The sequence below is a fragment of the Schistocerca americana genome, chromosome 4 (assembly GCF_021461395.2).
Source record: "Schistocerca americana isolate TAMUIC-IGC-003095 chromosome 4, iqSchAmer2.1, whole genome shotgun sequence".
NCBI lineage: Eukaryota > Metazoa > Arthropoda > Insecta > Orthoptera > Acrididae > Schistocerca > Schistocerca americana.
In genome coordinates, this window is record NC_060122.1 from 347,244,682 (window position 1) to 347,266,874 (window position 22,193).

General features: G+C 42.1%; 1 protein-coding gene across 1 annotated transcript in view; it reads left to right on the forward strand.

The window, feature by feature from the left end:
* LOC124612288 overlaps nucleotides 1-22,193 on the forward strand; it is a 458,713-nt gene that overhangs the window by 273,705 nt on the left and 162,815 nt on the right. The window contains exon 3 of the mRNA XM_047140396.1: nucleotides 20,486-20,544. Within this exon, the coding sequence (XP_046996352.1) occupies nucleotides 20,497-20,544 (48 nt within the window). The 5' untranslated portion in view covers nucleotides 20,486-20,496. The remainder of the gene's footprint in view (nucleotides 1-20,485; nucleotides 20,545-22,193) is intronic.

The window sequence follows — 22,193 nt, forward strand, 5'->3', positions numbered from 1 at the left end:
GGAATGTTATGCAAAGTTTCATGAATTATAAATTATCACCACAATCTTTACGTAAAGTACAACATGTGGGAGTAAAAAATATTCTTATAGGAAACCGAAGGAAAAGTCGTCATTGACCTTTTAAGTTAAATCACTTCCGATAGGTTTTTTGCTCTATAATACGTAATTTATCCACCACGGCGACTACCGATCGGCCCTGTAACTCACTGTGGAGAGAGAGCATTAGCTGTGCGGTAAGTTTTTCCCAGTTACGCTACTGCATCCACTATGCACGGCTAGAACACGAAGACACTAATAGCATCAGACAGTGGTGTAGAATAGCGCATGATTTATCCAGCTTCAGTTTTGTGAGATTCAGTATGCGAGGTTTAAGTAGCAGTTGAGATGAAGCGGTTGTGTACTGGTAGATTAGACACACTCTTTTAGCTCGCTTCAGCTATTTGAGCAAAATCGTTACCTGCTAATATTCAGAAGTTTTCAAAGCTTTCAAATGCAAAAAAATTTAAAAATTTTCACAGAAAGAAGAATATGGATTCAACGAAATACAATTTCCTCTGCATATTGTCACTTATCGGACAAGTGAATTCACTTCTATCGTTTACGAAATACACTCCTGGAAATGGAAAAAAGAACACATTGACACCGGTGTGTCAGACCCACCATACTTGCTCCGGACACTGCGAGAGGGCTGTACAAGCAATGATCACACGCACGGCACAGCGGACACACCAGGAACCGCGGTGTTGGCCGTCGAATGGCGCTAGCTGTGCAGCATTTGTGCACCGCCGCCGTCAGTGTCAGCCAGTTTGCCGTGGCATACGGAGCTCCATCGCAGTATTTAACACTGGTAGCATGCCGCGACAGCGTGGACGTGAACCGTATGTGCAGTTGACGGACTTTGAGCGAGGGCGTATAGTGGGCATGCGGGAGGCCGGGTGGACGTACCGCCGAATTGCTCAATACGTGGGGCGTGAGGTCTCCACAGTACATCGATGTTGTCGCCAGTGGTCGGCGGAAGGTGCACGTGCCCGTCGACCTGGGACCGGACCGCAGCGATGCACGGATGCACGCCAAGACCGTAGGATCCTACGCAGTGCCGTAGGGGACCGCACCGCCACTTCCCAGCAAATTAGGGACACTGTTGCTCCTGGGGTATCGGCGAGGACCATTCGCAACCGTCTCCATGAAGCTGGGCTACGGTTCCGCACACCGTTAGGCCGTCTTCCGCTCACGCCCCAACATCGTGCAGCCCGCCTTCAGTGGTGTCGCGACAGGCGTGAATGGAGGGACGAATGGAGACGTGTCGTCTTCAGCGATGAGAGTCGCTTCTGCCTTGGTGCCAATGATGGTCGTATGCGTGTTTGGCGCCGTGCAGGTGAGCGCCACAATCAGGACTGCATACGACCGAGGCACACAGGGCCAACACCCGGCATCATGGTGTGGGGAGCGATCTCCTACACTGGCCGTACACCACTGGTGATCGTCGAGGGGACACTGAATAGTGCACGGTACATCCAAACCGTCATCGAACCCATCGTTCTACCATTCCTACACCAGCAAGGGAACTTGCTGTTCTAACAGGACAATGCACGTCCGCATGTATGCCGTGCCACCCAACGTGCTCTAGAAGGTGTAAGTCAACTACCCTGGCCAGCAAGATCTCCGGATCTGTCCCCCATTGAGCATGTTTGGGACTGGATGAAGCGTCGTCTCACGCGGTCTGCACGTCCAGCACGAACGCTGGTCCAACTGAGGCGCCAGGTGGAAATGGCATGGCAAGCTGTTCCACAGGACTACATCCAGCATCTCTACGATTGTCTCCACGGGAGAATAGCAGCCTCCATGGCTGCGAAAGGTGGATATACACTGTACTAGTGCCGACATTGTGCATGCTCTGTTGCCTGTGTCTATGTGCCTGTGGTTCTGTCAGTGTGATCATGTGATGTATCTGACCCCAGGAATGTGTCAATAAAGTTTCCCCTTCCTGGGACAATGAATTCACGGTGTTCTTATTTCAATTTCCAGGAGTGTATTAGTAATATCCTTGTAATGTGGGACACCTTGTATGTGAAGGTTTACTAACTGAGTTCAGAGTCTAATAAAATTTTTGAAGCGCATAAAGAAATGTGTATTTAGAACGTGCACACAAGAAGTGACTACAATTAGCAAAGGAGTTCGTCAGGGATTTATGCTGTCACCTTCCTTGTTTAACATTTAATCCCCTGCAGTTTTCAGGTAAGTATCGGCGGAAGAAAGTAGCGGGATGATTATAAACTGAAAGAAATTAGCAATATTAGGCCCACAGATACACTGTTGTCTTAACAAATGATCTACCTGCTCTCCAACACTTGATAGACAATTAAGTCCAGCGCGGTGAAGAGTTTGGCCTGCTTCTTAACACTTCCAAGGCCAAAGTTGTAGTCTTTTGTAAGACAAGAACCCAAGCAACTTTGTCAGTAAAAATAAAAAGGATTGAACAAGTATCCTCCTTGAAGTATTTGGGCACTGTGATGGATGTGCAGAGTGATTGCAGGAATGAGATCAGATCTAGAATAGAACAGGCTAGGAGCCAATTTATTAGCACGAGAATGTCTTTATAAGATCGGCACTTTGACTGCAACTGAGAATGATTCGTTGCTGCGTGTTCTCCATTTTACTATGAGGATGCGAAAGCTTGACCCCTGACCAGTATCTACAGAAAATATTTGATGTTTTTGAAATGTGTCTGTATCGCCCTCTCGCACCTATACCTTGAGTGCCGAAAATTTCAAATGAAGTTCATCTATGGATGAAAAAGAAAAAGGAACTATTGCTCACTATAAACCAAAGGGAAACTCAATACCTAGGACACAACACATTATAACAGGCAAAAGGTATCAGTTATTACGGTTCACCATAGAAGAGCAAATACAAGTGAAAAGGTCTATCGCAAGGCGAAGGAATTCGTGGTTCAAGGACATTCGGAGATGGTACAGATTCCTACCACGTTGCAACGTCACGTCCAGAACTGGCTACGTGGTCTCCCAAACTCGATCAGGAAAGGCGTCTTAAGGAGAGGTAGTCATAATTCGTCTCAAAGAGAAATGTACATCGCGCTTCAGCGTCTTGTTTCAATAATCTCCTACAAGAGTTAGCTCCCAGCTCGTCAGAGTTTAGAAGCAGAACTGGATATTTTTTTACAGCGGACTGAAGAAATATTTCTTCGTGTTGTCCTCGGAGACGCCGTTGCGTCGCGCGAGGTCTCCTTAGTGCCCTAAATCCACGCCCTCATACGACATGCAGCACACAAGACAAATTACTCCACGAGCTGCTCCGTTGATTGACAAGGAAACGCTTATCGACGGGCGGGGATCAATTTTATGCAGTGTTACTCTTACAAAATAGTCTTAATAAAGGTCTCCACTTTCGCTTTGACCCTTGAGATAGAGTTAAAATTGTCACTGTTGCAAAACCAATAATCAAAGCCCTGATGCCATCTGACTTAGCAATCAGAAAGATTCCGAGATCCGACCACTGCAGTGGAAAACGTACACGGTGAATAGACTGCCACCAGCTGATTCCTTGCAACCTCTGCAGAAATTTTCACGAGGACAAACAGAGAAGCTGCTGCGAACTATATAGGTCAAGAGTCACCCCAGAAATAAATCACTTAAATTTTGCACGGCAAAGTTCATGGGGCTCAACTAAATCTCACCATCTTTTTCACTACACATCACTTCTAACAGGTTGCTCCACTCTCTGAGCCAAGGCCTTCGGATACCACGCTTACTCACTAAGTTGCAACACACACCCAAAACATAAAAAGACGTCTAACTAGCGTTTCACGCCAGCTAAGTCTTCTAAACTTTCCATTAGAGTAGAATATCTTTACAGGTCACTGTGGACTGTCAGCCTCATAAATATGACAACCTTGTAATAAGCAGCTCTTTACCAGAGATCTCACGACAAATTGCAAATACTCCAAGTGGGGCTGCCGGCCGGTCGACTCCCTGAGTTCGCTAGGTATCAGCTGTTGTGTTGGTAGTGGAGGAGGTCAATAAACACAATCAGACGTATCATTAACATGTTTATTTACACGGTTGTTGTTATTTTTGTCTTCAGTCCGAGGACTGGTTTGATGCAGCTGTCCATGCTACTCTGTCTTGTGCAAGCCTCTTCTTCTCCGAATAACTAATGCAATTTACATCCTTCCGAATCTGCTTACTGTATTTATCTCTTGGACTCCCTCTGAGATTTTTACACCCCACAATTCCCTCCAATGCTAAATTGGTGATCCCTCGGTGTCTCAGAATGTGTCCTATCAACAGACCAGTTTGTGCCACAGATTTATTTTCTCCCAAGTTCTGTTCAGTACCCCATCAGAAGTTACCTGATCAACCCAGCTAAACATCAGCATTATTCTGTAGTACCACATTTCAAAAGCTTCAATTTTCTTCTTGTCTAAACTATTTGTCGTCCATGTTTCACTTCCATACATGGATACATTCCACACAGGTACATTCAGAAATGACTTCCTGACACTTAAATCTATACTTGATATTAACAAATTTCTTTTCTTCAGAAACGCTTTTCTTTCCATAGTCAGTCTACATTTTATATATTTTGCTTTTCAAATAGCAAAACTCAACTACTACTTTATGTGTCGCATTTCCTAATCTAATCCTCTCAGTATCTCCTGATTTAATTACACTGCATTCATTTATCCTTGTTTCCTTGTTTTCCTTTTGTTGATGTTCATGTTATATCCACCTTTCAAAGCACTGTCACTTCAGTTTAACTGCTCTTCGAGGAGCTTTGCTGTCCCTGACAGCCACGTGGGACTAGCCGAGCGGTCAGGGGCGCTGCAGTCATGGACTGTGCGGCTGGTCCCGGCGGAGGTTCGAGTCCTCCCTCGGGCATGGGTGTGTGTGTTTGTCCTTAGGATAATTTAGGTTAAGTAGTGCGTAAGCTTAGGGACTGATAACCTTAGCAGTTAAGTCCCATAAGATTTCACACACATTTGAACATTTTTGTGTCCCTGACAGAATTACAATGTCATCGGCAAATCTCAACGTTTTTATTTATTTTTCCTGAACTTTAATTTCTTCTCCAAATTTTTCTTTGGTTTCCTTTATTCCTTGCGCAAGTGCAGATTGAATAACATTGGGGATAGGCTACAACCCTGTCTCACTCCCTTCTCAAATACTGCTTCCGTTTCATGCCTATTGACTCTAATTGCCGTCTGGTTTCTACACAAGTTGCAAATAGCAACTACAGGCTCACCATCAGATAGAGATGTTACAGCAACAATTTATCGTGGATCAAGTGTAGTTAGACGTTGTGGTGATGGGGCTGGCGAAAATGAAGGAAATTTAGCGATCCGTAACAAAAAGTTTACGAAACGGAATGATGTTACGTTTTGGTTATTTAAGTGCACTGCATCGTGGTATCTGTAGCAAATCCTTTTCCATAATGTACAGTACCAGGTGTACATAAAATATATACAGTATTTACCTGCACTTCGTTTCACACTTATTCACAGAAGGTAAATACAAAGAATATGCATACGATAGATAGAATGCTTAGCAACATCACGATGCATTGTCGTACAAAGTAAATATTTACAATTACAGATAATATAAAAGTGAATCTTGCTAGCTCCAGGTATGTTCTCTATTGACCTTTCTAATCCCTATTACTTGAATACTGTCAATATAAGAACCGATTACTAAATTTATTTCATTTTCGCCTGCCTCATCGCCACAGCGTCTAGCTACACTAATTCCTCCACCCGACGATGAGCATGCAGTGGCTCTAAAACTGGTTAGCTGTACAATAAACCGAATCAAAAAAATCAACTGGGTGCATATTTATACCCAGATTTAATTTAAATCATAGTTGCAGTTCGTCATCCGTAATGGATATACTGAAATTATCACTGCCTCATCAGGTAAGCCGGCCGTTGTTGCCGAGCGGTTCTAGGCGCTTCAGTCTGGAACCGCGCGACCGCTACGGTCGCAGGTTCGAATCCTTCCTCGGGCATGGATGTGTGTGATGTCCTTAGGTTAGTTAGGTTTATGTAGTTCTAAGTTCTAGGGGACTGATGACCTCAGATGTTAAGTCCCATGGTACTCAGAGCCATTTGAACCATTTCATCAGGTAAAATGAACAATAAACATCTACAGGAGTTAAAGTTTAAAGCGATGTAATCCATCCAAGCTATAAACTCTAATAAGAAGTGTCTCAGAGAAAATGTCACCCCAAAGTACATTCACGTAAAAATCAATAATAGCGGTAAGTCAGCACAGAAAGCCAGAAGAAACAATGAAATCTTGTGGCTAAAATCGGAAATCAGGATACATTACAAACAGATAGATCTGCTAACTAAACAGCTTTGAGTTGCATTTTCAACTATGTAATGTCATTCATCCAAGTCGCCTTACGCAATTTCTTGACAATTTTGATGCTCATGCTAATAAATTACAGTTAGAAATAGAATTTAGGCAAAAGAAAGAAGTTTCAGATCTGATATCTAACAAAATAAACGACGAATCTGTAGATCTTGCCTATACACCACATAGATTCTACACAGAGTTGCGAACAACACGGACATAACTTTCAGCAGCAAAGAGATTAGCTGAGTAAATAAAAGACTCAAAGACAACTTTGCTCCCAGGCTAAAGAACAATAAAATAAAGAATTTAATTATTAGTGCCAAAATAGTCTGTGCCACAGTAAAACTAAACCACAACACGCAGAACGTCGTAGCACGTAAAGTAAACGACATTATAAAGAAAAATTGTAAAGAAATTTTTAATATCAGCCCACACTGTACAGATAACACTTACAAACATCAGTAAGAAAGTTACGAGTAACGAGGCCCTCGTGATAAAGGCAGGTAAAAGTAACACAGCAGCCATCATGTATCAAAGAGACTACAACAACAGAACACGAATTTTTTGAAACTAAAAGTACCACTGAATTAAAAACAGACGTCACCTAAAAGTGTCAAGATAATCTGCAAAAATTACTCGAAAAGTGCAGTTTTCTGCTGACCAGTGCTGTGTTGTAGTGAATCCACAAGACCCCAGGTCTAAGATTCACAAACATGGTTGTCCTGTTCACTTGATTGTAAATGTCACTAACTGCCCAGGATGCAAAATTATCAGAAAACCTTATGCTGTACTGAATAAAAACAAAACCTTTGAAAATATATTTTCAATTAAGAACAGGTTTAAGTTAACCAGAAGTATTAAAGACTTAATACCGCCGGATAAAGCAACATTTGCCTCCTTTGACACAGTAAATCTCGACACAAATATTCCCTGGAAAGATGCTCGTTCAATAATACGAAAGAATATAATGAAATACAAAAAGCTAACCAATGCAGAAATTTATGAACTCATGATGTGGCTTGAATTAATTGTCTTACGTAACTAGTTTTTCATTCAACAGCAAGTTTTACGTGCAAAACAGTGGTCTAGCTATGTATAGCAGCCTTGCTTGGTGCCATTTACACATATCTTGTAACGGGATTTCTTCTCAACTCATCCACAATTTACAAACAAAATTATGTATTATAAAAGATATGAGGATGTCGTAGTCATACTTTTCAACGGTCTAAAAGAAGAACAAAATAACCTAGCAATGAAATGAATAAAATGCACCCACAATCAAATTCACAGTTTAACATCAGACAACTGAAGGAATTAATTTCCTTGATATGCCCATTTCCAGTCATAGCAACAAGTAGGCTTTCCAGATATAAAGGAAAGCCACTACCACTAATGTTCCCTTTAACAATCCCTCATGCCGCCCAAACCAAAATGAAACTGTTTTCTACAGCTTGTCTGGAAACTGTATACTCCACATGACCGTCAGTGAAGCAGATGCATGTAAGGAAATTAACATACCTAAATCTATAGTCCAAAATAATTCATGTAATACTTCCCACATAAACACCCTAGTTGAAAAAGTTCACCGTAAACTTAAGCAACCACCATCACCACTAAAATATAAGAAAGAAATGCCAAGAGTTGTCATTTTTCCCTTCATTGGCAAAGTGTCATACAAACTTATAAATCTTTTCAGACCACTTAACATAAAAATATCCTTCTACACCGACAATAATCTACATAATAAAATAGTTCATCATAATAAAGCCATTGAATAGTGGCATCAGAAGTCTGGCATATACAACGTCACATACTCATGTTCTCACTGTTATATAAGGCAAACTGGCAGAAATTTTGCAAACCCCTACAAAGAACATACAGATGCCCTTCGACTCAAAAACTTAAACATTGCATCACATATTGCTCATCACGAACACTCTGTTGAGGAATCAACGACAGTCTTTCTGTTCTACACATTGCTGAAAAAGGGTTACAGATGGATCTCCTTGAACAATTAGAGGTTTACGTTCACAAGCTAAAACCCTCTTAGAAAATCCTTAACGAACAAAATGAATCAATGCAGGACCTTTTCTTCCGAAATTTTTAAGACATACTGGCTCCAAAACACCAAAAAATACAATAATAAGACACAATCATCCTCCAGCATAAACTATATTCACTCAGTCTTGTAACAACTATGGCAGTCTGTACTAAATTACTTAATATTTCACTCTCTTAGTCATGAAATAATTATGACATGCTGTAATTCATCCACTCTTTAATTCCACAGCAAATAGTTTACTTTATTGGTTTATCCTTTGTGTAACTTTTTAATCCATATTACTTGTATAATGTCAATATAAGAACACTCCTCCAGCTAGCAAAATTCACTGAAATATATTATCTGTATTTGTAAACACTTATTTTGAAATACTATGCATCTCAGGCCAAAGATCATCATGTAGCAAAGTGTTCTATCTGTTGTGTGCAATTCTTTGTATTTACATCCAGTGTTAACATTCTGTGAATAACTGGGAAACCAGGTTCAGCTAAATACTGTGATACTTGTGTGTACACTCGGCACTGTACATTACTGGAATGGATTTACTATATTACCACGATGCAGTGCATCGCACATGATCAAAAGTAACATTTTCTTTTCAGAAACGTTTTTTTACTCGATCACTAAATTTTCGTCATTTTCACCAGCTCCATCTCTATAGCGTCTAGCTGCACTTGGTCCACGATGTAATGTTCCTGTAATACCTCCACTGATGATCAGCCTGCACTGGCTTGAAACTAGTTAATGGTACAATAAATCGAATCTAAAATCTAAAAAAGCCACTGGTTGCATTTTATACGCAGATAAATCGCCAAGTTAAATCACAGTTGCAGTTCGTCATGTACAATGGACATAATTAAAGTAAAATTCTTTTTTCCCTGATTCGATTCAGTACCCCATTTCTTAATCGAATTACCCATCTAATCTTCAGCGTTGTACTATAGCGCCACATTTCAGAAGCTCCTGTCTCCTCTAGTCTGGACAGCCTGTTGCACACATTTTACTACTGTGCTAGGCTATACTCCAGATAAGTACCGTCAAATAAGACTTCCTGACACTTAAATTAATGTTCGATGTTAAAAACTCCTGTTTTTCCGAAATTCTGTGCTTGCTATTTTCAGTCTGCGTTTTATATCCTCTCTTCTTCGACCATTATCAATTATTTCACTGCCCAAATAACAAAACTCGGTTTTAGTTACTCATCTCCCAGTCTAAGTCCTTCAGCATCACCTTATTCCATTATAATTGTTTATTTTTGTTGGTATTCTTTTTTTGAAGACACTATCCATTCAGTGTAACTGATATTCCAAGTCATCTGCTCTACCTTACAGAATTACGTCGTCACCGCCAAACGTTGAAGTTTTTATTTCTTCCTTATTCGTAAGCAAACATAAAACCTCATCATATAAGGGGCGATAAAAAGTTTCCTTTCAAATGCTGTACAATCCAGATTCAGTATGCCAATCAGGTAAAATTGCCGTGAGCGTTGAGGCAATCATCCTACCGGCGCACCAGGTTGAGGATGCCCGTTATATGGAACACCGTGTCCACCTGCGTGAAGACGTCTGTAACTGCCTCACCACGTCCTCTTCCGACAGGAACAATCGATCCTTCAAGGTCTTTTTTAAGGGACCGAAGGTGTGATAATCACATGGGGAGGGATCAGGACTATAAGACGCGTGAGGAGCACTTGAGTTGGGGCAACTTCTGCGAAACAACATTCGCGATATGGGGACGTTCGTTTTCATGAAGCAGTAACCCCTATCCGCACCATTCCACAATGGCAATTTTAGACAGATATGCTTCCCCATACATGGTCTTCATTCCCCTACGGACGTCTACCGGTGTTTTTCCTTCGGCAGCCAAGAAAAGAATAAGAGCATGTTGATCGTGTTTGGACCCATACGATAATAACGTCATTACAGTTCACGTTTCCGCATTTACCGCATGAATGTCGGAAAGACACGAATGCCACATTAACCCCTTGCCTACATGTCGGTGCTTGTATACATCGGAGTCGCGCGTCGTTGCATATATGCTATAGCAGCACCCTCAAACAGGAACTTTTTGATCGCCCCTTACATATTGACAGTAAATTGCTCTCCGCATATTAATTTAACTCTTCGTTAGCAGTGTCGTTTAAATCGTTGACGAGTATGGATGATAATCTCGTTCGAGTCTACTAAGGCAGCAGCTGTATGTTTAAATGACCGTGTATCATTACGAGGATATGAGTAAACACCTGAAAACTGAAAGCATTTGATGTGCGAAATAAATGATTGGTCGTAACATATCCAAGGAAGAAAATGGAAGTGTCTTTCCACAAATTTGTGACTGCGGTACTTATATAAACGTATTGAATTTGTGCAATAGTAGATATTGGGCTATTTCTTATTTTGGTTTGGAGATACGTGTATGTTTATTCAGTTTCCCAAAACGCAATCAACGACTGAATTTTGTGTTATAAATCAGTCCTCGTAGAGCGCCAACATCATCCTTCCAATTAGACTGCTTCAACTCTGAGGCAGCTGACATTATATTGTCTGCTGGTGCTTTCTTAGTCGCTAAATAACTTGCATTTTTCTCTTTCATGATTTGCCATACCTTTTTAATTCCTTAGCGATGAAACGCCTGCATTAAGTCGTAATACATGATGTGGATTGAACTGTCGGTACTAGATACGCGACAACATGGTTCTCAACAGTTTCTACAATGAGATTGAGCTCGTATTTTACTTTGTTGTATATACACGCATTGACTTTAAAACATCATATTCAGAACATCTCAGAGCTCTAGAAACTTAAAGCTCTCATAGTACATTTGCTGACTACCTAATAGCTCACAACCACCACTCAACTAAAATAGAAAAAGATTTAAAAATACCATAATCCAGCCACAGCCTACACCATCAACAGCAATAGAAGAAAAGTTCCACATATAGAATCCAGGAGCAGAAGGAAAGAAAGATAGTAAATGAATACACTACACTGTGTAAAGGCATGTTTTATAGTAAAGACGACAGAAACAGCTAAAAAGTGCGTATACACCCTCTGGGAGAGAGAGAGAGAGAGAGAGAGAGAGAAACAAAATTCTAATTTGGTGCCAAACTCACTTGAGAACAACGCAACATTGACTGGACACACAATGACGTTTGCCCAGTGTTCTGGCTAGTTGAAAAGTGTTATTTACAAACGAAATTTTGCGAAATTTATATAATATTCGGTTGCGGTTGTTAATAACTCATGAGAACACAAACGACATAGGATTTGCCAAAGCAAAACGTAACTAACAACAAAAATCTTGATACAACGAAATTAACGTTAGATATAAAGTGATGAATTAGCTCACCAATCAAAGTCACATTAACTTCTTTTAGTTGCAGATTACAAGGTACCAGTACATGATAATGTACAGAGGGTTCTGCATAACTGTATAACGTAAAAATAAAGTAATGACGACAATAAACAACTGGCGCTGATAGCCTCGCCGTTAGGCGCCATTAAGCATCAACACACACACACACACACACACACACACTAAACAAAAACTCTTTTAGACCTAATTTTCGTAAAATAGTTATTACTTAAAATATGTGCACATTTCACAGACTTGAATGAAGAAAACCCACTGATGATGGGACAAAGATGCTGAAACATGTTTCGGCCATAGGCAAAAACAGTGTTTTGCATACCAAGGTGAAACTTCTACCCAATACTTTTACCTGCAAACTCGACAGATGTAAGTGAAGCAAATTCAGATGATGAGTACTTACCTTTGTTTCCAGGTGACAAATAATATTTCGGGACAGGTGTTTCTCGAACTTCTAAATATTATAAGTTCATCGTATAAATTTTCACAGTCATTTGTTCACACTTATGATACGCCGCAACTGTTTACGGTTTGTTAAATACAACTCAGTTAGCAGTTCCTTGAGGACACACTCACAACTCACCAATTCACTGGTGCCATCGCGAGCGTGCGGATTTTTTTTTTTTTTGTCTATTTTGCCACTAGTATTGCCAACTGTCGCGGTGGGACCTTCTTGTGACCAACTAAAATGGCGCTGTGGTAAGACCCTGGCCTCGAGTTCGGGAAGACAGCGGTTCAAATTCCGGCTCTGCCACACAGATTCGAGTATTTCCTAGCTTTTCTAATTCTCTCAGTGCAAATGTTGGGATCTTTCCTTTGGGAAGGGTACGGTAGATTTCCTCGCCCAAGCTGCTCATGTACGCTATCTTATGTCCACCGCCTCTTTAACAACCGAATCTCAGAATGTTGAAGCGTATGATTGAACTTTTCTTGCATCAAACAGTATTTTGCGACGTCGAAAGCTTGAGCTTTCATCCAGAAAAAAAACGCGACAGTAAGTTCGAGAATATGTTATACAAAGCAATGTTATGAAGAAGAGTATCTCAAGAGGTTACAGTTAATAATCGTGTACGAATAGTATGAATCGATAATTGTCAAATACGATATTCTAATTGAATTTCACGATGAAGAAACCGGAACGAAAGTAACCAGAATGAAAATAAAAGGCTTTTGCGACAATAGCGACGAGTCGAGTGCGGATTGGAACTGTTTAAAAAATTGTGTTTAAAAAGCTTTATCATAATCACAATTTTATTTTTTAAACTGTCTTTTCTGCCCATGTAAGGCAAGCACGCTCATGCGGCCTCTACGAACATAACTGTTCCATATTATAAGTTCGACACATGCGCGGCTGTTGATGTCAAGTGACCAAGCTGGACGTTAGGCTGGGTTGTGGTTGGGTTGTTTGGGGGAAGAGACCAAACAGCGAGGTCATCGGTCTCATCGGATTAGGGAAGGATGGGGAAGGAAGTCGACCTTGCCCTTTCAAAGGAACCATCCCGGCGTTTGTCTGGAGTGATTTAGGGAAATCACGGAAAACCTAAATTAGGATGGCCGGACGCGGGATTGAACCGTCGTCCTCCCGAATGCGAGTCCAGTGTGCTAACCAATGCGCCACCTCGCTCGGTGGACGTGAGGTGACTGACGTATTACTTTCTTAAAGAGATACTGGACGTATTTTTTTTTTTTTTTGCTTCATCTTGTATTTTTTAATACTATTTTGTATTTATAAGGGACAACCAAAAAGTTTCCGTTCGATGACATGGCTTCAGCGTATATGCAACGTGCACAACTCCGATACGGGTGCTTAAGCACCGAGATGTAGGAAAGGGATGAGTGTGGCATTCTTGACTTTCCGATGCGTGTGCGGTAAACGCAGAAACGTGTTCTGTGGCGACATTATTATCAAATGTGTCCAAATAGGACAAACGTGCTGCTGTTCTTTTCTTGCCTGCAGAAGGACAAGCGCCGGAAGACATCCATAGGAGAATGAATGCGTAAGGGGTAGCATGTCTGTTATGGACCACTGTTATGGAATGCTGCTGCTTCATAGATAACGCCACGTCCCTTCACCGAAAATGTAGTGACGCAGAAGTACGCCATTTCAAATGAGTGACACTCGAGCACCCGCCCTATAATGCTGATCTCTCCTCATGCGATTACCACGCCTTCGATCTCTTAAAAAAGTCCTTGAAGGGTCGACGATTCCTGTCGGACGAGGATGTGCAGCAGGCAGTTACAGACTTCTTCACGCATTAGGACACCGTGTTTTACCAAATGGGGATCTTCAAAGAGTACTTAAACCTGGTGCGTCGTTGGGATGATGGCCTCAATGCTCACGGTGATTTTACCTGAGTGTCAGACTGATTCTGGACTGTACGACCTTTGAGGAGAAACTATTTCATCGCCGCTTATGATAGTAATTTTTCATTTTTAATTCTGCTGGCTCATAAGAGACGAAACCGGTAAACTATTGTAAGTCTTTCCGTTACTACCAAGACAGTTGTCAATAGAAAACATTTACATAGAACTAGTTTGCAATTAATTTTATGCGCTGGTTATGTGCCCATACGAACACACAACACACAGCATGGCAGTATTGGTATCTACAGATTTGGACATTGAGTTAAGCTGGTCATCATTTTCACACTAACGTTGAAAGCGGTATGGACGAGATGTGATACGCATTGAAGAATGGTAAAAGGCCTGTGACTGATACACGCGACGGCCGTGAGAGAACTCATTTCCAGGACAACTGTTCATTCACACAGACAACTATCGGTTGACTGTTTCTCAAGTAGCTTTCACATCACATCAGCACAGGAATTAAAATATTAAACTGTCACTTTTTGTAAGTAGGATGTCAAAGCTGACAATTTCAAATGCTTCAGGATATCTAGTACTGTCAATGTCACAGCTGTACGATTGTTTTATGACATATTTACGGATGTTAGGGTTCATTTAACAGCGTTTGCTATAACAAGGCAGAGTGGCTGATATTTATTTGTCATGTATTTTATATTCGTTCAAGTATTCAGTTATTCGTGGAAAACTGCTGATTGACCGTTCATCGTACGGTTATAAAAGGTTTTCGTTCTTAGGGAAACAACAAACGTTTCATTTCCTAGTAGTGGAGATGTTTACTGTCGAAATTTCTAGAGCGTACTCCCGCAGAAGAATCGGGCAACATATTACTTCTTCCTGCAGACGTCTCGCGCAATGACCACGATGAGAAAATCAGATATTAGAGCTCATACGAAGATTTATCGATAGCTTTCCTGCGCACCTTTCTTGAATGGAACTGGGAAGGGAGGAAGAGCAGTGGTACCAGAAGTACCCTCCACCACACACCGTAAGGTGGTTTGCGGAATATAGATGTAGGTGTAGATTAATCCCATTCACAAGAAAAGATTAGTAACTATTGTTAATTCTGGTAGCTTGCTTTCTGAAACCTTCCTTAACACTGTTATGTTGAGACGATAATTAATTTCTTCACGTTTTGTGTACTGCAACATGTTTTAAATGGAAAAGGTTGTGTTTCTCGCTCACAGATGTCGCTGTAACAGTTGTGATCTTTGTATCTACATTAAAAATATAAGAATCACTACAAAAGAAATGCTCAGTGTATCTACTTAAAAACATAAATTGGATACTTAAAAAAGCATCCAATTTATGTTCCATAACTGACATTTTTACAGCATGTTGATATATTTTTTGAAAGAAAACCGTGGTTTTTCCACATAATTGACTGTCCCATTCAACTGCCTTACGTCACAGTGGATCTAAGGCCTGTACATCTACATGCTAGAAGTCATGAGCATCACGTTTGAGCCGGTGTTTAGCACCCTTCACAGGGAGGTCACAACTTGAAATTTTGTTGTGTGAAGGGATACCTTCAGTTTACCGAAAAGGTGTTAATCACATGGCCACAGATAAGATCTGTAGGTTGAGCGTTTCAGAGTTGTCTGCCGAAATTTTGTGGTCTCTGTGGTGGTTTTCTCACTCACATGTGGCCGTCCGCTATCACGAAACAGCAAAAAGGTCTTGTTTTTGCCGATGTTGTCGAGGGCGACACATTCTGGCAAGAAGTTTGTGGCGGAATTGGTGGCATGATATACACAAGTAACATCCTTCCGAATAAAAACACAGTAGCCATTACTTTTCTTGCTGAATGCGTAGTTTTGAATTTCTCCTTTCTTTTATGAAGCCTTTCATTCCGCTGCCATTTCGTTTCCAGTTCAGTGGTGCAACCAGGTTTCAAATCATGTCACAATTTTTGTAAGGAAGTCATCTCCAGAAGTCTCATACTATTCCCAAAGTACGCTGCGCGCTCTTCCGTGTTTCTCTGCGGCCGTCCGTTTGCAGTCTCGGAACCCACCTGGCACAAACCTTTATCAACTTCAGCTGTCTCAATATTCTGCAAACACTCGCTTCTCCTCTACCCAATAGTTCACTGTTAAGGGTTTGTCAGCCTAAATCAGACTGTGAATTTGCTGTGCACTGTCAGGAGTCTCTGTAGTGCTGAGTCTGCAGCTGCACGGGCGATCCCGAGTACTGGAGTCCCCACTTTCACCAGAAAATCTGCTTGACCACCAACTAACTGTGCTGCGATCATCTTCATTATCCGCAAAAACGTTTCTCAGTCTCTTGTGAATGTTTGTCACTTCCTCGTTCTCACAGCACGTTGCTACATGACGAACATAAAGTGCAGCATCCATCATGACAGAATGCTACGACAGCGTGACTTGCGGAAAGACATTGAATTAATTTTGAAAGAAATGGGAAAAATTTTTATATGATGGCAGTGTCAAGAGATCGTGCGTGCTGACGCATGGAATACTCCAAGGTCGTATAGGCTCCGAGCGCCTCACGTACGGTCGTGGCATGAGCGTACAGAGAGCACTTCGATTCGATTCAAGAAGAACCGCTGCCGTGGGTAACAACGTCCCGATGATCGCCGTCTACTACTGCGGACAGATTGGTCATACTGCAACAAATCACTCAACAATTCAAGGCTCCACAGTAACTGGCGAGCAACCGTACTGCACTGAAAGGTTCCTTTCGTCCGCTCTCCAACCTTCCTGGCGTCACACTAAATAACTCGCGGCGGCTCTCAGAAAACACAGACTCTGATGTGGGTGGCGTAAGCGACAATTTACGCGGTATCTTGCCCGCAGATTACGTCGCAAACGTTTTCTGGCCGAATGATTCTCTGCACTGTAACACACTTATGACGTCAGCCTCGATTTGATCCGCGGAACGGGGTTAAACTCCTCGCCACGCCAGAGTCAGTTAAAAACCATTTGCTCTCCTACAACTATCAGAAGGATTCCGAGATCCGACCGCTGAATTGGAGTATATTAACCGCTGGTAGTTCGTACATCCCTCCAACCGTCTCCTATTAACTTCTGCCGATGATTTCCAGAACAAAACAGGAATACAGTTCAACATCGAAAGCGGAAAAAATCACATAAAAACGTAGCTCACAAAATTTGCACGGAAACTAACAAATTTATTCGTATCAATTAACCCTAGCCAAGTCCGTCACTTTTATCCACTACAAGTTCTAAATAGGAAAGTGCCCAAGCAAAATTTTAAGCGCACACACGAAAATGCACTATCGAAAGCTCTGTAGGTTTTCCGTACAGGAAAAGTAGCCTCGTTGATCACGAGGGATCAAACTCCTGAAATGCGAAATGGCAGCCATTTTAAAACACAAACTCCGTCTCAGAGGGCCTGCCACTCGGCCGACTACTCGATTTTACAAACTCCAAACCGCTCCACGAAATTATTTAACATTCCTGGCTGTCAGCCAGTCGGACTCAGTAGCCGCATGCAGGGAATTTCATTGACCATTTCCCTCTGGCGCTAATGAGCACTGAAAAATGCTTCTCCCCGGCAGCGATTTTCAATAGCTTATTTTCCACGCACATTGGGAGGCACCTGACGTCCTGGGACAATCATACGTTCATAGCTCAGCCTACGCTCTCCTCGACAACGCGTTTAAGAGGGTTAGGGAAAGAGCAACTCATCAACTACAGGTTGTAGAGTAGGCAATAGTCACAGGTGAGCCCACAGGCTCTACTCGACCAGGAAGTGATATGTTACGATATCTTCCACAACCACTTGCTTGATATGGGGTTCAGAAGTCACCACGTCACACGTATACGTTGATCACCGCACGCTACAAAGCACGCAGATAAACGTGGACATATGAACACTGGCATTGGACTCTCGAGGCATGGAAAAAGGTAAACTGTGCTGATGAGTCGCAGCACACGTTGGGCTGTGGCGATGGCAAGGTACGTGTACGTCGTCAACCACATGGTACCATGCAGCCGAACCTTCAGCATGTCAGTGCTCCGTGTTACGACTGGGATTCGATCTCGCGACCATTCGGTTCCCAGGCGTGTGCTGTATTACTAGACCACCAGGCCGACACAAAGCTGATCTGATATTACGTACGCTCGTGTTTTGCTCAGTAGACGATACTACGGAACTACGTGGAACACCTTCCTTAAGTCACGGAATAAGGCATCAACCTGGACGGTGGTATCTACTATTTTCTGGTTCTCTTGGACGAACAGAACGAGCTGGTTTTCGAACGATCGATGATTGCGGATTCCTAGAGATAAGATCTTCACCCTTCAGAAAGATGATAAGAACAAACTACGTTCCAAAACTTTACAACAGACTAACGTCGATGGTAAAGCTACAGTTGTGTGCGTCTATTCGACGACCCTTCTTCAAAACTGGAATGAGTGCATTTTTCAATCACTAGGAACGCTTCGCTCCTCCATCGACCTTAGTGGACAGCTGATACAGGGTGTATCACTCGAAAGAGGCCCCAAAAACATGTGTAGCAATTCCGCAGAAACTGCGCTGCGTAATTTTTGACATTTGACGTCGCAACAACGTTTGACTCAACAGTGTGTTTCCGCACGTTGCTTTGGCTGGAGCTCAGTTTTCAGTGTTTAGTGACAATGTATCACTATTCTATCGAAGAGCGCGTGTTACTTGTGAAACAATATTGGATTACTGGTTCCTTTAATCCATGCCAGCGAAGGTTTGGCTGGTTCAAATGGCTCTGAGCACTATGGGACTCAACTGCTGAGGTCATTAGTCCCCTAGAACTTAGAACTAGTTAAACCTAACTAACCTAAGGACATCACAAACATCCATGCCCGAGGCAGGATTCGAACCTGCGACCGTAGCGGTCTTGCGGTTCCAGACTGCAGCGCCTTTAACCGCACGGCCACTTCGGCCGGCCAGCGAAGGTTTGTTGGACTGCTTGGTGACCAGTATATACCGTCTAAATGCTATGTACAAAAGTTAGGGAACAAGATGGAGAGCTGTGGAACGGTGTTCGATCTTCACGGCGGAGACGGCCGCCATTATCGGAAGAAAAAGTGACTGACCTGAAACAACGACTGTTGGCCTCTCTTGCAAAGTCTGTTCGACGTTTATATCGAGAATGTGGAATGTCATGGGGCACATGTCACAGGGCTGCGAAGAAAGCCAGCATGTATCCATAGAGGTTTACCGTTGTTGGGGAACTGAACGTCAATGACAAAGACAAACGCATTACATTTTGCCGTTGGTTTCAGTAATTTATTACTCAGAGGCCAGGAATATTGCAGTACACACGGTTCAGTGGTGAGGCGTGGTTCCGCCTCTCTCTGACTATGTGAACTCTCAGAATATACGTTTGTGGTGTAATGAAAATCCCCATGCACTGGTAAAGCAACTTCTGAATTCACAAAAGAATGGCTCGGTGCAATATCACAGCGTCGCATCTTCGGAGCAATTTTTTTCGAAGCTACTGTGACAAGTGCAGTTTACATCGAAACGTTTCGGGAATTTGTGAACCAGTTGGACGATGAAGAACTTACCCTCGGCGGCTACCAACAGGATGGTGTCACATGCCACACATCTCAACTGACCATAGCTGAGATCGAATCATTTTTCCGCGGCAGTGTGACTTAGAAAGGACTGTGACCCCCAAGGTCGCCTGATTCAACACCATCTGATTTTTTCCTCTGGGGTGGCAAAAGGCCAGGTCTACAGTAACAAACCACACAACTTGGAAGATTTACGAGAGAACGTCATCCTTAAATTCCAGGCAGTGGCACCCCGAGGTTCTGGCAGCAACATTCCAAAATCTGCAGCATTGTGTTCAAATGTGTTCACAAGTCAAGGGTGGTCACTTCTAGCACCTTTTGTGATTCACCTTTATTTCGCCATGAACAAGGTATGACATTTTCATTTAATTTTCCGATTTTTGTGCAAAGCCTTTAAGGGTAATTTAAGCAAATGTTTGATTGTGGGGCTTATTTCGAGTGAGACAACCCGTAGAAGAGCAGGAAGTTCTTTCACATATTCCATGTCTTCTGTATCAGTTTCTTACATGGCTTCAGGACAGGACATATGAAACTAACACTACACTGGTACTATATTCATCCACTTCACTGAATAGCTCAATAAACACAAGCTTGTGATATAACCACTGTTCGACGGGGAAGTATCAAAACCTCTTAAAAGCCTAACACAAATTTCATGTTTGAAGTACCGACTTCATGGACTAATTTTTCATCTGGGAAAGACTGCACATTTACATCCGATAACTAACATGTACTTTGAACAAAACTGTAATATGTGATGTTCACTTTGTCCTTTGCAGATGGGACGCCAATGGCGCACCTTGCTGCAGAGAAGGAAGCCGCCAAGGAGGATCAAAAGGTATGACTGAAATGTTACTTAAATATTCGTATTTTTGAGACTGTGAGTACAAGCTATGACGGTTGTGGTTACGAGATAAGGGTTTTCTTAGGATTTAGACACCCAGTGATATTCGCTAGTGCTTCGTTTCTCTAGCGTTTGATCGGGATCAGATTCAGTTTTATGTTGAGTATGTGTCAGTACCGTCCACAGTCAGAGTGCTTAAAAATCTGCACGGTCACTCTAGGATTTTACGTGGTAAAAGCAGATATACTCCACAGCTGTGTGTTCGTATACGCACGAGATCACCGTGAGAGACATCTAACTTGCAAGAAATAAACAATGAGAGCAGGAGCAAACTAGAATTTTACATACTAGTGTAACATATTACTACACAAGGTATTATAGAACAGTTCCAAGTCAAATGTTGAAATCTTACGCAACATCAGATACAGAAGTTGAGTATGCTGTTTTCTTTTTTTGCTGTAACCGCATATCTTTCAGTCACGTCGCTGCTCGTTTTAAGCAGTATCTCGGGCATTATTCTCACCGTTGTATAATATTAAATTAAAATCTAAACTCTTGGCAGTCCTTACGATTATGAATTATTTTCCACTACTTGCTTTAATTTGCAGCAATTAGCAATCGTTTTAGAACAAGAGAGAAAAACGATTAGCTGTGAGCCAAAATTCAGGATATATCGTATTCGTTGCTTTGTTTGGTCCATCATCCTCATTGAATAAAGAAGTAATTAATTTAGTAGAAATAAAGAGAACCGAGCTGCCAAATGACGTAAGAAACCTACATCATTACCACATCCTATAACCGCCATAACCCTAGACTGATAAAAATGGAGAAGAGATGTATTCATCAGCGCTGCTGTACTCATTTCGTGTTTCTGGGTCATTCATCAATTGTGTTACTGATACTAGAACATCAGTAATTATTTCCTGTCTTGCATTTTTACGGATGGCAGTCAGGCATGTTGTGGTTTATTATTTACTGAAACATGTAAACACCAGCAGTCGGACGTCCGAGACGGCTCACATCTGTAGCGTGTGTACGCGTGACGCACTTGCTCTATGAGAACCTTTTTTAATTACGGAATTAAATACTACTGGAGCTGCATATACACGAATGGGACGAAAATCTGCTGATGTGATGTATTTGCACAGACAGACAACTGATTACAATTTAAGAAAAATTGAATGTTTATTCAGGAGGAAGAGCTTCACAAACTGGGCAAGTCAATAACGCGTTGTTGCACCTCTAGCCCTTATGCACGCAGTTGCTCGGCTTGGCATTGATTGGTCGACTTGTTGGATGTTCTCCTGAGGGTCATCGTGCCAAATTTCCTCCACTTGGCACGTTAAACAGTCAAAATCCTGTGATGGTGGGAAGTTCTTGCCCATAAAACTCCAAGAATCTCAACTGGGAAGAAATCCGGCGACCTTGCTAGCCAAGGTAGGGTTTGGCAGGCGCAAAGACAGGTACAGAACTTTTCGTCGTGTGCCGGCGGGCATTACCTTGCTGATATGTAAGCCAAGGATGGCTTACCGTGAAGGGCAACAGAACTGGGAGTAGAATATCGTCAACTTACTGCTCTGCTGCAAGGATACTGCAGATGTCAACGAAAGCGATCGTGCTATGAAATACCTTCACTTCGACTG